This window comes from Scyliorhinus torazame, chromosome 30 (assembly GCF_047496885.1).
Source record: "Scyliorhinus torazame isolate Kashiwa2021f chromosome 30, sScyTor2.1, whole genome shotgun sequence".
Classification (NCBI taxonomy): domain Eukaryota; kingdom Metazoa; phylum Chordata; class Chondrichthyes; order Carcharhiniformes; family Scyliorhinidae; genus Scyliorhinus; species Scyliorhinus torazame.
The window spans coordinates 28,071,419-28,086,740 of record NC_092736.1 but is presented as its reverse complement, the minus strand read 5'-3'; the positions used below and the strand labels follow the sequence as shown (position 1 = coordinate 28,086,740).

The following is a 15,322-nucleotide window of genomic DNA, read 5'->3' as shown; positions in this document are numbered from 1 at the left end:
ACTAAAAATAGGAACTTGGAGAAACGAAGGCTCTGAGCACACTATACTCATAAGAAATGGCATACCAGCTCCAACTATAAGCAAGATTAGCCTGTGCGTGCAAGTGCACAAATTTGAATCTAGCACCAGGCATTCACCGGAGTTTGTTTCAACAAAAATGGAGGTGTAATCTTAAATCACAGCCTCAAAGACAAAATGTCACTTTATAAAAACAAAAGTACATGGAAGACAGATATTTGCTGTTACAAAATCAGTACTGAAAGCTCCTATAGCCAAGAGCTCAAACTTGATTCAGCCATCTTAGAAAATGGAGCAGAGTGCCCATGGTAACAACTGCTTTGAGTTAGAACAATTCCAGACTTCTGTCATTTGGAGGCAAGAGGAGGTTTGTACATGGTAAAAGTTGTACTATGCAGATTCCCGAAATTCCATTAAAGGTCTTCTGGTTAAAGCGAACTTTGTTACTTGACCAAGAGATAAAAAGGCATTTTAGACTGCAGACTAGCCAAACTATTGGACAGGTTTGCTACTGTGGAATATAGTCTGCAAACTGGACCCTAAACGTCTGGTGACAGGTGTAGCACAGTTATAGCCAAGAGTGCAAAACCGAAAACGGGAGGCACACATTAGAGGAAAATAGAAACTGGTACATCATCATCAAATATGTAGAGCAGGCATTAATTCTCAATGTTGACATTTTCCCACAAAATCCCAGATCTTAATAAATATCACAAACAAGCTCCCAAATTACATTCGGATTGTAGCTTTCGCCCACCTTGTGGCGAATTAATCACAGTTCAAGAGAAAAATCAATTCAGCTGCATGGTCATATTTGATTCAGTGCATGTTAACAGAATTCACAACTCAATGGTTTCAAAAATAAAGCTTGCATCACCAACATTGCTTGCCAAATCCACTGACCGTCAATCCGGTATGGGTTGGGCTAAAATTCAGAGCAGGAAGACTTGCGACATACATTCGACAAAGCAGCAAGTTTATAAGACGGTGACCTTATGCAAGTGGCATAAATTTTACTGAAGGGTACACACCAATTTAATAAAAGCCCACACTGCGGGAATTGGTCAAACACATCAAATTAGGATTTATCTAGCTGGTTCAAAATTATCTTTAAATCTGGTAAAATTGGAAGGGGTGGTGGGAGGTGAGAGAAAGAAAGAGGTGGGGGATAAAGAATAATGTTGCACTTACCCGATGAACTAGCCCTTGCTGCAGAATCGGAGTCCTGGGTGCTCCATGGTCGGTCCCACCCAGTCAGATTCAGAGACTGGAGGCCCAAGCATAGGTCCATAGTGTCTGGGAGGCCTCGGGATAAATCTTGTGCAGATGTGGGAAACAGCATTCTGCTGCCAGTACCTGCGTCAATTTTGTTCAAATCTGCAAGAGATTAAAAACGTTTCAAGATTACACTTAGTTGCAACCCATCTGCCTGGCTTCTACCCTGCGAGTGTGCCCTATAAAATTGCCATGTATCTTGGACTGCATCAGTGACTCGTCCTGCATGTGACTGAACTGCTGATGCACTCGCACACTACTGTGAATTACATCACTTGCAAGAAATTAAAACATTCACGGAAACTAAGTTGATCTTGGATTGCCTGTTCGAGGATCGCACAAATCTTTGTATTAAAAATTAGCTTGGAGCTCTGGTGACAGTGAGCAGGCAGCTCGAACTGTACTGTAACAGTTGCGCCACCACATTCTCCTCCCCCCTTCATAATACTTGGCCCTGGATTACCTCCAACTGCTGGCTACAGCCCTGAATCAGCAAATGCAGAACAAGCTGAATAATTATGCTAGCACAGTCTGTTTACTTCAACTTAGAAACAGTGTCTGACTTGACTGTGCTCAATTTTCTATGCAGAAGATACTGATGCCACCTTGAGGAAAAAGACACATCCTACCACCAGAGAACAAGCTAGATGGGAATTTTTTAAAAAAGGAACCCATTTCAGCTATATTTTACTCCGCAATAACTAAGCTATAAATTTCCAGGAACCTAGTTATCAGGAGTATGGTTTGGCACTGGTGTACGGTGTAATTTTTTTCTGACTTCCAACTTTAACGCAATGTGTAGAACCATGAAGAGTTATGCTGCAGGAAAAGCCAGCCAGCCAAAGGCAAAAGAAACCAGCTGCTCATTCCAACACTATTTTCCAGCATGTGGTCCATAGTCTTGCAGGTTACAGTACTTCAGATACAGGTCCAGGTGTCTCTCAGTCTCAATCCACCATCTTAGGCAGTGAATTTCAGGTGCCCACCACCCTCTGGCCAAAAACATTTTACCTCATAATCCCTCTAATCCTAAACCTCTCTAATCCTAACAACCACCTTAAATATATGCCCCTGGTGACAGACCCCTCAGCTAAGGGGAAAAACAGTCTTTTCTGGCCACCCTGTCTAGGCCCCTCAAATCAGTCTCATAGCTGCAATTTCTAAGGCCTGGCAACATTTTACACACTCTCGCCACAGTGATTGTGTCCTTACTGTAATGCAGTGACTAGAACTATACACTTTTGTATTCAATACCTCACCCATTGAAAGAAAGCAGCCCATATGCTTTCTTTACCACCTACCCTGCCACCTTCAAGGAGCTGTGGGCATGCCCTGGTATCTCATTTCCTCAAACCCTCTCATGCTTTCCGAGTATTTCTTGCTTTATTTACCGTTCCCAAAATGCATTCTCACTTTTCCAGATTGAATTCCATTTGCCTCTTAGCCCACTACTAAATCATGGATATAATTCTGGAGTCAACTATCTTCACTATCAACTCTACAGCCAAATTCCTCCTCTCTCTCCTCCCCCCCCCCCCCCCCCCCCATCTGCACATTTTCCCAATCTGACCACCCACACTATGTCCAAATCATTAGTATATACAATAAATAGCAAGAGCCCCAACATGGAGCACACTGGAAACCTAACTACTATTAACCGTCACGGGGCCACCAGCCCTGCCACCTTCCCCTGTATCCCAGGAGATCACTTTTCTGACCAGTCTGCCATGAGACCTCGTCAAATTAGATTTGGCAGTACCACCTCTTTTCTTTGTGGCATCATGTCTTCCTAATGCCTTGGGTGTCATTAAAAGATTATGGAGAAATTAAATTTAAAATTGCAACACAGCAAAACTCACTGTGCAGGGCAGCAATGGACCAGAAACTGCCCTGGTAGAATATTAGAATAATTTATCCACCAACTTAAAGGCCGGGTGGTCTGTAATTCTGACTGCAGTGTGCCACACTACAAGATGTAGAGGCTTTGGAGAGGGTACAGGAGAGGTTTACCACGGTGTTGCTGGTATGGAGGGCATTAGCCACAAGTCAGATGTTTACAGCATGGAAACAGGCCCTTTGGCTCAGCTGGTCCATGCCACCCAGTTTCCATCACAAAGCTAGTCTCATTTGCCTGCATTTGGCCCATATTCCTCTATACCCACCCTGCCTATGCAACTGTCTAACTGCTTTTTGAAAGAAAAAAAATTGTACCCGCCTCTACCACTGCCTCTAGTAGTTCGTTCCAGATGCTCACCACCGTGAGAAGAAATTTCCCCTCTGGTCTTGTTGTATCTCTCGCCCACTCACCTTAAACCTATGCCCTAATAGACCCTCTACCTTTGGGAAAAGATATCAACTATCCAACTTATCTGTGCTCTTCATTATTTTAATGACCTCTATAAGATTCCTCCCCCCCCCCCCCCCTCCCAAGCTCCAGGGAAAAAAGTCCCAGCATTTCCAGCCTCTCTAACTCAGACCATCAAGTCCTGGTGGCATACTCTTAAAGCTCTTCTGCACTCTTTCTAGTTTAACAATATCCTGTGACCAGAATTGAACACAGTATTCCATGTGTGGTCTTACCAATGTCTTGTACAACTTCCAACAAGGCATCCCAACTTCTGTATTCAATATTCTGACCAATAAAACCTAGCATGCTGAAGGCCTTCTTCACCACCTTGTCCACCTGCGACTCCACCTTCAAAGAGCTATGAACCTGTACTGCTAGATCTGTTCTGTAACTCTCCAACTCCCTACCATTAACAGAGTAGGTCCTGCCCGGATACTATCCACCAAAATGCATCACCTCACATTTATCCAAATTAAACTCCACCTGCCATTCATTGGCCCATGGCCCAATTGGTCAAGATCCACACTGCTATTCACAGGCCTCCAGTTGGAAAAACAACCTGCCACATCCATTCTTTGGCTTTGGTCGCCTTGCCCTGGAGAGGTTGAATAAATGCTGTTCTCACTGGAACTTATGGGGCGACCAAGTCTACAAAATTATGAGGGGCATGGACAGAGGTGAGAGCCGAAAGCTTTTGAAATGAAAGGACATGAAATGAAAATCGCTTATTGTCACAAGTAGGCTTCAAATGAAGTTACTGTGAAAAGCCCCTAGTCGCCACATTCCGGCGCCTGTTCGGGGAGGCTGGTACGGGAATTGAACCGCGCTGCTGGCCTGCCTTGGTCTGCTTTCAAAGCCAGCGATTTAGTCCTGTGCTAAACAGCCCCTGCAGCTTTTTACCCAGGGTGGAAGAGTAAATTACTCAGACAATGCAAAGGGCAAAGTTTAGAGGGGATGTTCGGGGGAAGTTTAAAAAAAAAAAATGGTAGTGAGTGCCTGGAACTTGCTGCCGTAGGAGGTGGTGGATGGATGCGGACAATAGTGATGTTCAAGGAGAGTCTTGGCAAATACGTGAATAGGATGTGAATAGAGGGTCATGCCCCACCCCTAGAATTGTAGGCGGTTTTAGGTTAGACGGGCAGCAAGGCTGGTGCAGGCTTGGAGGATTCTTTGTTTGACAAGTCAAATAACTGGGTACTCTTAAAGTTAGGCGTCAGCTAGAACATGGTGTACAAGCATGTGAACACGAGAGAGAGGTGGATAGGATTCAAGAATAGATTGGAACTATTCTGCCTGGAGAGAAGGCCAAGAGCAGATTTAATAAAGATGTTAAAAATCATGGGAGGTTGCAGATGGGGAGAAACTGTGCCCATTAGAATCAAGAAATGAGGGGGGGGCACACATTTTAAAGTCGATTTGCAAAAGCAGAAAATGGGACACGAGAAAGGTGGTGCAGGTGTTGTTGAAGCAGGTTCACCTGAGGTGTTCGAGGTGGTCATTAGAGGATTATTTCAAGAGAAAATGTGCGCAAGTGGGTGGTGGTCAGCAAATAGCATCCAGACAACGCACATTCGGAGAGAAGGTGGCAGACCTGGGCCAAATGGCATCCTGTGCCACAACAGATTCTGTTGTGGCACAAAGTGCTCGAAGTGCAGTTCTGTCACCATAATACAGGAAACATGTCTGCACTTGGCAACAGACACAGAAGAGATTGGAGGATGTTGCATATGGAGAATTTAGTTCAGGAACTATTAGATTGGCTAGAGTTCTCCTTGAAAGATAGCAATGGGAAGAATTAAATTGGTGGAAGTACTTCTTGATCAATTGATGAGGATGCATCAACTCAAGTGTAGGGAAAATGGAAACCAAGTGGTTTGTATCCCTGCATGATCAAACATTATTAGAATATTGCAGAGAAAAAGAGCTGTCTAAGCTTCATCTTGCCATCAGGACAGATCACAAGATCAACAATAAAAGGGGACAGGAATGATTACAAGATCAACAAAAGGGAACTGCAATTTATACTGCAGGAGGAGAGAGTACTGATTGCTAAGTAGATTGTATTGTATTGCCTTGGAGACTACAGCAGGGAACAGTTAACTGCCAAGTCTGCTGTTCAAATTCAAATCAGGTAGGTAATCTCTGGTCTAAGCATTGTCATGAGGAATAAACCAGGGAAAACCCATTAAGGGCCACCACTGCCCGGAGAGTGCCACAGCCTTTGATTACCCTAGAAGGGTAAGGTTCCTCAAATTTTGAGCACTAGGTAAAGCCAGCCATTTCACTGTTACTGTGCAGCAAAACACAGTATTCTTCAGCAGGATTTTGTCAAGGCCCAGGTTTGAATTTCTGTAGTTCAGCAGTGCATTCTCCATGACAACCCCTCTACTACAGTCCAATTGCCAACCAATTGGCATGGTCTTCTAATGCAGTACAAATTGCTGTTTTCTTTTACTGTGGGTAATCTTGCAATCCTAATGAGTTCAGCACAAAGCTTCGGCATCATCAGGTAATACCAAGCTCTGGGCTACCAAAAAGACTAGATAAATGTGGTACACAAGACAGGGGGACCATAAAAAGGAACTATTGTTGCAATCAACTTTGTAAAGCTACTGCTTTTAATCTAGGCATTGAACCACAGTATTTTTTCTAATAGCAATCTATCCAAAACAACATTCCTGGCAATAGGCTCCCATTTTGGTAGAGCTTGAACAGTAATGTTACAGTAATGCTTCTGGGGGCATGGATTGAATCCCATCATTACAAATTAATAAAAATCTGTAATTAAAAAGCTGGTGAAATGGTAACCACAAAAAAAACAATCATTCCAAAGTCCCATCTGCTCACCAATGTCCTATGGGGAAGGAAATCTGCTGCCCTTGCCTCACTGCCCCCCGAAATGCCTAGCAAGACAGGTGTTAAACCGCTACAACAATGGTGAGAAACCTGCAGCCAGTGGCACTTGACTGTTGCCCATGTGCAGAGTTGCCAGATTTCCATTCACGGCGTTTTTTCCTTCCAGTATTTAAGAGGATATGTAACGGGCATGTGAAGAAGTGAAGTGCATTCCATTGACAGAGTGCACTCCCTCAGCTTCCAATCAAATCATTGTCAGCATGTGCTGCCAGCACAGTACTGGTTTTGTTTTGCCCGTGAGGTTGGTGACAACTATCAGAGCGTTTTCTGTAACTAGTCATGAACGGACAGCACAGCGGCACAGCAAATAGCACTGCTGCCTCACGGCACAGAGGTTCCAGGTTCGATCCTGGCTCTGGGTCACTGTCCGTGTGGAGTTTGCACATTCTCAGTGTTTGTGTGGGTTTTGCCCCCACAACCCAAATATGTTCAGGGTAGGCGAGTTGGCCACACTAAATAGCCAATTGAAAAAAATGAATTGGTACTCTAAATTTTAAAAGTCATGAACTATTTGGTATGAATTAAAATATTAATATCATGGGCATGGGTCAGTGGACAGACCTTGGGATATCAGACAAGAACCCCAGAGTTTTTAAATTTGTAAAACTGAGGCACGGATTCTTCACCCTGGAGTGATGACTGGCCAATAGGTATCTGGATGTTAAAATAAGCTAATTTGAATACAATTAACCATGTTAAAAAAAATAGCTTTACAATTCAAACGGTTAAAAACACTAGCCCTGCTGTCTCACGGCACAGAGGTCCCAGGTTCGATCCTGGCTGGCTCTGGGTCACTGTCCGTGTGGAGTTTGAACAGTCTCCATGTTTGCATGGGTTTCGCCCCCACAACCCAAAGATGTGCAGGTTAGGTGGATTGGCCACGCTAAATTGCCTCTTAATTGGAAAAACAAATGAATTGGGTACTCTAAATTTTAAAAAACACAAGGGAAACTAACTATACCTGCTACCAACTCAGTTAAGCAATCAGAGGCCACTTATTTTGTGCAAGAACAGCTGACCGACCCTTTAAGGAGCAGAACCAGTCCCCAACATTTGGCAGAACTGCACTCACCACCTTTTACAACTCCTTAATTGCATCTTTTGCTGACAGTCTGAATGTCTTAACCTAGGTTCTTAAATATATACCATAACCCAGGCTTTTAACATTACTGCCACATATAAACAAATCTACATTCATCAGTGGCCCACTCACTAGCCTAGGTTATCCATCACTGTTCTATAAATTTTAAAAACAATGAAACCCAAGAGACCACATAGCATCGACCTAGACCCCAAAAACCCAGCACCGTCAAGTCCTCCTTAACATCTGGAGGTGTGCTAGAATTGGAGACAGCTGTCCCACAGCCTAGTTGCACAACAGCATCATAGCCATCCCCATGTCCTGTCCCACAAGCAGGGTTGACCACCAGATAGTGGTAGTATGTCATGAGGAAGTTGCTCTGGGAGTCCTCAACATGTCCCAGACCCCCATGGCATCAGGTTAGACACTGGCACGTTAATCTCTATTCTCCCCTCAGCTGATGAATCTGTACTCAATGCTGAACACTAATTGGAAGCATGGAGGGTGGCAACGGCAGAATATACTCTTGGTGGGGAACTAAATGTTCCTGCATAGTCACCAATTCACCAGTTGCAGAGACAAAGTTAGCCCGCAGCACTGCACCTCCAAATGTCAAAAACTTTACAATGGACAGTGAAAGTTCATACACAAATTTAGAAACCAATACACTGGCTTTTCCCAAGCCTGACAGACCAGATAAAGCTATAATCTGGTTACTCTACCTCGGAGAAAAACCAAGGACACCCCACAAACTTGACCACTGTTAACTATACCATTGCATATTGCTGAGGATCATTGTCAATTGACTGGCTGGGTTGCTTTTTCTTATTGGGAGAAGTTTTTAGGTATCCAGATCGCCAACCACCTGTCCTGGTCCCCCCCATGCCGACACTAGTTAAGAAAGCCCACCAATGACTCTTTCACAGAAGACCAAGGAAATTTGGCACGTCAGCTACAACTCACCAACTTTTACGGATGCACCATTGAAAGCATCCTTTCTGGTTGTATCACAGCTTGGTATGGTTCCTGCTCCGCCCAAGACCACAGGAAACTACAAACGGTAGTGACTGTAACCTAGTCCATCACGCAAACGAGCCTCCCATCCATTGCCTCGGAAAGGCAACCAGCATAATCAAGGACACCACGCACCACATCTCTTCAACCTTCCTCAGGCAGGAAAAACCACCGCCTCGGAAAGGCAAACAGTATAATTAAGGACACCACACACCCTGGACATCCCACCTTCTTCCGTCAGGAAAAAGATACAAAAGTTTGAGGTCACGTACCAACCGACTCAAGAATAGCTTCTTCCCTGCTGCCAGACTCTATTAAGTCAATCCTTTCTCTACACCCTAGTTATGACAACATTGCATTCTGTAGTCCCTCCTTCCTTCCCTATGTACGGTATGTGTCGTCTGTATAGCATGCAAGAAACAATACTTTTCACTGTATACCAATACACGTGACAATAATAAATCAAATCAAAAAACTTGTGTTGACAGACATATAGTCTATGCAGTCCCATCGCCCATATGCATTTTGCCACAGTACCACCTCAGCCTGACAACAGGCTTGGGTTGGGGGAAGAGAAGAGAGAGGAATGATTTCAACAATACTCCCCTCCCTCCTATACTCACATCTCCCAACAGGAAAAAGCAACCCAGCCAGTCAATTCACCATTCTCCACAGCATGATCTGGAGTTATTAAATAGCCCAAAATCAGGAATACACAGAACAAGAAAAATACAGCACAGAACAGGCCCTTTGGCCCACTATGTTGTGCCGAACTTTTATCCTAGATTAAGAACAAATTAATCTACACCCCATCATTCTACCGTAATCCATGTACCTATCCAATAGCCGCTTGAAGGTCCCTAATGTTTCCGATTCAACTACTTCCACAGGCAGTGCATTCCATGCCCCCACTACTTTCTGGGTAAAGAACCTACCTCCGACATCCCCCCTATATCTTCTACCATTCACCTTAAATTTATGTCCCCTTGGAATGGTTTGTTCCACCCGGGAAAAAAGTCTCGGACTGTCTACTCTATCTATTCCCCTGATCATCTTATAAACCTCTATCAAGTTGCCCCTCATCCTTCTCCGTTCTAATGAGAAAAGGCCTAGCACCCTCAACCTTTCCTCGCAAGACCTACTCTCCATTCCAGGCAACATCCTGGTAAATCTCCTCTGCACCTTTTCAAAAGCTTCCACATCCTTCCTAAAATGAGGCAACCAGAACTGCGCACACTACTCCAAATGTGGCCTTATCAAAGTTTTGTACAGCTGCATCATCACCTCAAGTGGTCAAAAATTCTTTCCACTGGGAAAATAAATCAGCCAGTTTGCATTTTATATTTAGTAAAATGTCCTACAACTGATGTTCCAGATATTTCACAGTTGTGACTCCAATTAGTTTACCCAGCAGTAATTTTCCAATGAAACTGAATTTTGTTTTAAGCCAACATTTTTCCCAAACTTTTTTGCCCAGGTAGTGACAAAAGCTGTTCCCAGAATAACTGAATAAGGCTTGCCAGTCCCCTGACTAACACTTTTCTTGATGGGTCGTAGCAGTGTAAGGAACATGTAATAGTTTTGGCTTTGCACTTCAATGACTTTCGTAAAGCATTGATTTCAGTGCCGAAAGCAATCATCCTCCCCTTGCAACTTGGCATTAGCCAGTGTGGAGTCTGCATGTTCTTCACACGTCAGCATTGGTTTCTTTCCTCCGGGTGCTCCGGTTTCCTCCCATAGTTCAAAGATGTGGAGGTTAGTACATGGACCACGCTAAATTGCCCCTTAGTGTCCAAAAAGTTTAGGTGCGGTTACAGGAATGGGGTGGAGGTGTGGGCTTAAGTGGGGTGCTTTTCCAAGGGCTGGTGCAGACTGGGCCGAATTGTGCACTGTAAATTCTATGATTCTATGCATTGAAAAGATGTCTAAGTTTCATCAGCAAATGGATCAGCCAGAGTGGATGATTCTCAAGGAAGAAAACGTGGATTTGATCTAAATCAGACTCCTTGACAGTGAACGTACTGTGGGGAACAAGTGTGCACGCTCAGCCCCCATATCGGAACAATAACTTGGTGTGTGTCGTTTAATGAAATTCACAACTCCTTTCAACATCCATCCTTCCATGCCAATGCCTCACGATGAATTAAACAATGATTCCAAGCAAGCTGCGTCTTAATCTGGATCATAACTTGTTTTTTTCCATAAAATTGGCTGCTCTATCACTTGTTGTTCCTCTGCAATGAACCCAGTTGAGCCCGCATTATCCAGCCACGTAACTATTCAATGCTTCATAAATCTCTGCGCCAGTAGCGTGGGTTGGTAATGTCAGGCAGCACAGCAAATCCTCAACAACTTCAAACATACCAAACAAACTAGCAGGTTGCACAATCAAACAGCATCCAGTTGTATTGAGAACTGCTGTGCTGATCTAGCTGAGCTTCTAAATTTTCAGCAATATCAGTTCGGCAAGCCACTTCAACATCAAGTTGGATGCATTTCACTTTTTCAGGTAACCTCTCATCTAGGACTGTACAAATTATGTCTATTGCTGCTAGTGTGGGGCATTTCCTCTTTAGCTACACGCAAGCTAGCAGAGGTCAGAGTAGAAATGACAGGATATATAGGATGAATACGTGGCTGAAGGGATGGTGTCAAGGGGAGGGTTTCAGATTCCTGGGGCATTGGGATCGGTTCTGGGGGAGGTGGGGCCTGTACAAACTGGACAGGTTACACCTGGGCAGGACTGGAACTGATGTCCTAGAGTGGTTAGAGTGTCCTAGATTTGCTAGTGGTTGGAGTGTGTTTAAACTAATGTGGCAGGGGGATGGAAACGATACAGGAAGTCGGAAGGTAGTAAAACAAGGGCAGAAACAAAAGGCAGTAAGGGGGAAGGAAGCGTAAGGCAGAGAAGCCTTGGTCAAAAATCAAAACAGGCGACAGTACAGTGACTGAGGGGAGCTCAGTGAACAGGCCCAGTAATACTAAAAGGACTAAAACGGGAAGCAAAAAACAAATGGAAAGTGACGCGTATCGGGTCAACGACAAGGAAAATTAAGAGAAAATATAAATTAGGAGAGGTTACTGATCAAGGTGTTAAGATTCAAAACAGAGGTAAAAAAAAAAAAAAGCCAACATAAGTGTACTTCACCGGAATGCTCGTAGTGTTCGGAATAAGGTAACTGAGTTGATGGCGCAAATCATCGTAAATAACTATGATTTAGTGGCCATTACTGAAACATGGTTAAAGGATGGTCACGACTGGGAGTTAAATATCCGAGGGTATCAAACTATTCGGAAGGACAGAGTGGATGGTAAAGGAGGTGGTGTAGCTCTGTTATTTAAGGATGACACCCAGGCAATAGTAAGGGATGACATCGGTGCTATGGAGGATAAGGCTGAATCCATTTGGGTGGAAATCAGGAATAGTAAGGTGAAAAAGTCACTGATAGGAGTAGTCTATAGGCCACCAAATAGTAACATTATGGTGGGGCAGGCAATGAAAGAAATAACTGATGCATGTAGAAATGGTACAGCAGTTATCATGGGGGATTTTAATCTACATGTTGATTGGTTTAACCAGGTCGGTCAAGGCAGCCTTGAGGAAGAGTTTATACAATGTATCCGCGATAGTTTCCTAGAACAGTATGTAATGGAACCTACGAGGGAACAAGTGGTCCTAGATCTGGTCCTGTGTAATGAGCCAGGATTGATTCATGATCTCATAGTTAGGGATCCTCTCGGAAGGAGCGATCACAATATGGTGGAATTTAAAATACAGATGGAGGGTGAGAAGGTAAAATCAAGCACTAGTGTTTTGTGCTTAAACAAAGGAGATTACAATGTGATGAGAGAAGTGCTAGCTAAGGTAGACTGGGAGCAAAGACTTTATGGTGAAACAGTTGAGGAACAGTGGAGAACCTTCCAAGCGATTTTTCAGTGCTCAGCAAAGTTTATACCAACAAAAAAAGGAGGGACGGGAGAAAGAGGGAAAGTCAACCGTGGATATCCAAGGAAATAAGGGAGAGTATCAAATTGAAGGAAAAAGCATACAAAGTGGCAAAGATTAGTGGGAGACAAGAGGACTGGGAAATCCTCAGGGGGCAACAGAAAGCTACTAAAAAAGCTATAAAGAGTAAGATAGATTATGAGTAAACTTGCTCAGAATATAAAAACAGATAGTAAAAGTTTCTACAAATATATAAAACAAAAAAGGGCCAAGGTAAATATTGGTCCTTTACAGGATGAGAAGGGAGATTTAATAATGGGAGATGAAGAAATGGCCGAGGAACTGAACAGGTTTTTTGGGTCGGTCTTCACAGTGGAAGACACAAATAACATGCCAGTGACTGATGGAAATGAGGCTATGACAGCTTAGGACCTTGAGATGATCATCATCACTAAGGAAGTAGTGATGGGCAAGCTAACGGGGCTAAAGGTAGACAAGTCTCTGGCCCTGATGTAATGCATCCCAGAGTGTTAAAAGAGATGGCTAGGGAAATTGCAAATGCACTAGTGATAATTTACCAAAATTCACTAGACTCTGGGGTGGTACCGGCGGATTGGAAATTAGCAAACGTGACAACTGTTTAAAAAAAAAAAAAAAAGGAGGTAGGCAGAAAGCGTGTAATTATAGGCCAGTTAGCTTAACTTCAGTAGTAGGGAAGATGCTGGAATCTATCAAGGAAGAAATAGCGAGGCACCTGGATGGAAATTGTCCCATTGGGCAGACGCAGCATAGGTTCACAAGGGCAGGTCATGCCTAACTAATTTAGTGCACTAGAATACCCAGGTAATTTCACTAATTTGGTGGAATTTTTTGAGGGCATTACCAGTGGAGTAGATAACAGGGAATCAATGGATGTTGTATGTCTGGATTTCCAGAAAGCTTTTGACAAGGTACAAGGTGCCACATAAAAGATTGCTGCATAAGATAAAGATGCATGGCATTAAGGGGAAAGTAGTAGCATGGATAGAGGATTGGTAAATTAATAGAAAGCAAATAGTGGGGATTAATGTGTGTTTCTCTGGTTGGCAATCAGTAGCTAGTGGTGTCCCTCAGGGTTGTGTTGGGCCTACAATTGGTCACAATTTACATAGATGATTTAGGGTTGGGGACCAAGGGCAATGTGTCCACATTTGCAGACGACACTAAGATGAGTGGTAAAGCAAAAAGTGCAGAGGATACTGGAAGTCTGCAGAGGGATTTGGACAGGCTAAGTGAATGGGCTAGGGTCTGGCAGATGGAATACAATGTTGACAAATGTGAGGTTATCCATTTTGGTAAGAATAACGGCAAAAGGGATTATTATTTAAATGATAAAAAATTAAAACATGCTGCTGTGCAGAGAGATCTGGGTGTGCTAGTGCATGAGTCGCAAAAAGTTGGTTTACAGGTGATTAAGGCGGCAAATGGAATTTTGTCCTTCATTGCGAGAGGGAAGGAGTTGAAGACTAGGGAGGTTATGCTGCAATTGTATACGGTGTTAGTGAGGCCACACCTGGAGTATTGTGTTCAGTTTTGGTCTCCTTACCTGAGAAAGGACGTGCTGGAGGGTGTGCAGAGGAGATTCACTAGGTTAATTCCAGAGCTGAATGGGTTGGATTACGAGGCAAGGCGGAGTAGACTGGGACTGTACTCGTTGGAATTTAGAACGATGCGGGGGGATCTTATAGAAACATAAAATTATGAAGGGAATAGATAGGATAGATGCGGGCAGGTTGTTTCCACTGGCAGGTAAAAGCAGAACTAGGGGGCATAGCCTCAAAATAAGGGGAAGTAGATTTAGGACTGAGTTTAGGAGGAACTTCTTCACCCAAAGGGTTGTGAATCTATGGTATTCCTTGCCCAGTGAAGCAGTTGAGGCTCCTTCATTAAATGTTTTTAAGATAAAGATAAATAGTTTTTTGAAGAATAAAGGGATTAAGGGTTATGGTGTTCGGGCCGGAAAGTGGGGCGGAGTCCAAAAAAGATCAGCCATGATCTAATTGAATGGCGGAGCAGGCTCGAGGGGCCGGATGGCCTACTCCTGTTCCTAGTTCTTATGTTGCTTCACAGCACCAGGGACCCGGGTTCGATTCCCAGCTTGGGTCATTGTTTGTGCGGAGTCTGCACGTTCTCCCCGTGTCTGCGTGGGTTTTCTCCGGGTGCTCTGGTTTCCTCCCACAAGTCCCGAAAGACGTGCTGTTAGGTGAATTGGACATTCTGAATTCTCCCTCAGTGTACCCGAACATGCGCCGGAGTGTGGTGACTGGGGATTTTCAGAGTAACTTCATTGCTGTTCATGTAAGCCTACTTGTAACTAATAAAAATTATTAGCTATCAAGAGGCTAACTGTGCTCATCATTCAATGTAACATTCCAGCTGAGGCCTTCAGCTGACAATTTAAGTTCTCACTGCATCCTTTAAAAAAAAAATCAAAGGTTTGTTCTTAAACTCACCATGCTTAGTCTTCTGGTTCTAGTCCTTCATTTGTCAGTACTTCCCTACATACATCACACATGGGCTTCATGTCTGATGCATTAGCACAATAAAGTATACCTTTAAAAAAATCTTTATAGTGCTTTGTTCAATGGGCTGTTCTGTTCAATGGACTGTTCACCAGAGGCCTTGGAGCTCACTGGATTGAGCTGCTCTCTTGAGATCCTGACCTGTGTTGCACTAACCCTCTATT

At 43.7% G+C, this 15,322-nt stretch overlaps 1 protein-coding gene across 4 annotated transcripts in view; it reads right to left on the bottom strand.

Moving 5' to 3' along the window:
- The window catches only part of cpeb1a (cytoplasmic polyadenylation element binding protein 1a), a 110,925-nt gene that overhangs the window by 50,229 nt on the left and 45,374 nt on the right, over nucleotides 1-15,322 (bottom strand). For all 4 annotated transcript variants that reach the window (XM_072493054.1, XM_072493052.1, XM_072493053.1 and 1 more), the window contains exon 3: nucleotides 1,210-1,395. In XM_072493054.1, the coding sequence (XP_072349155.1) occupies nucleotides 1,210-1,395 (186 nt within the window). The remainder of the gene's footprint in view (nucleotides 1-1,209; nucleotides 1,396-15,322) is intronic.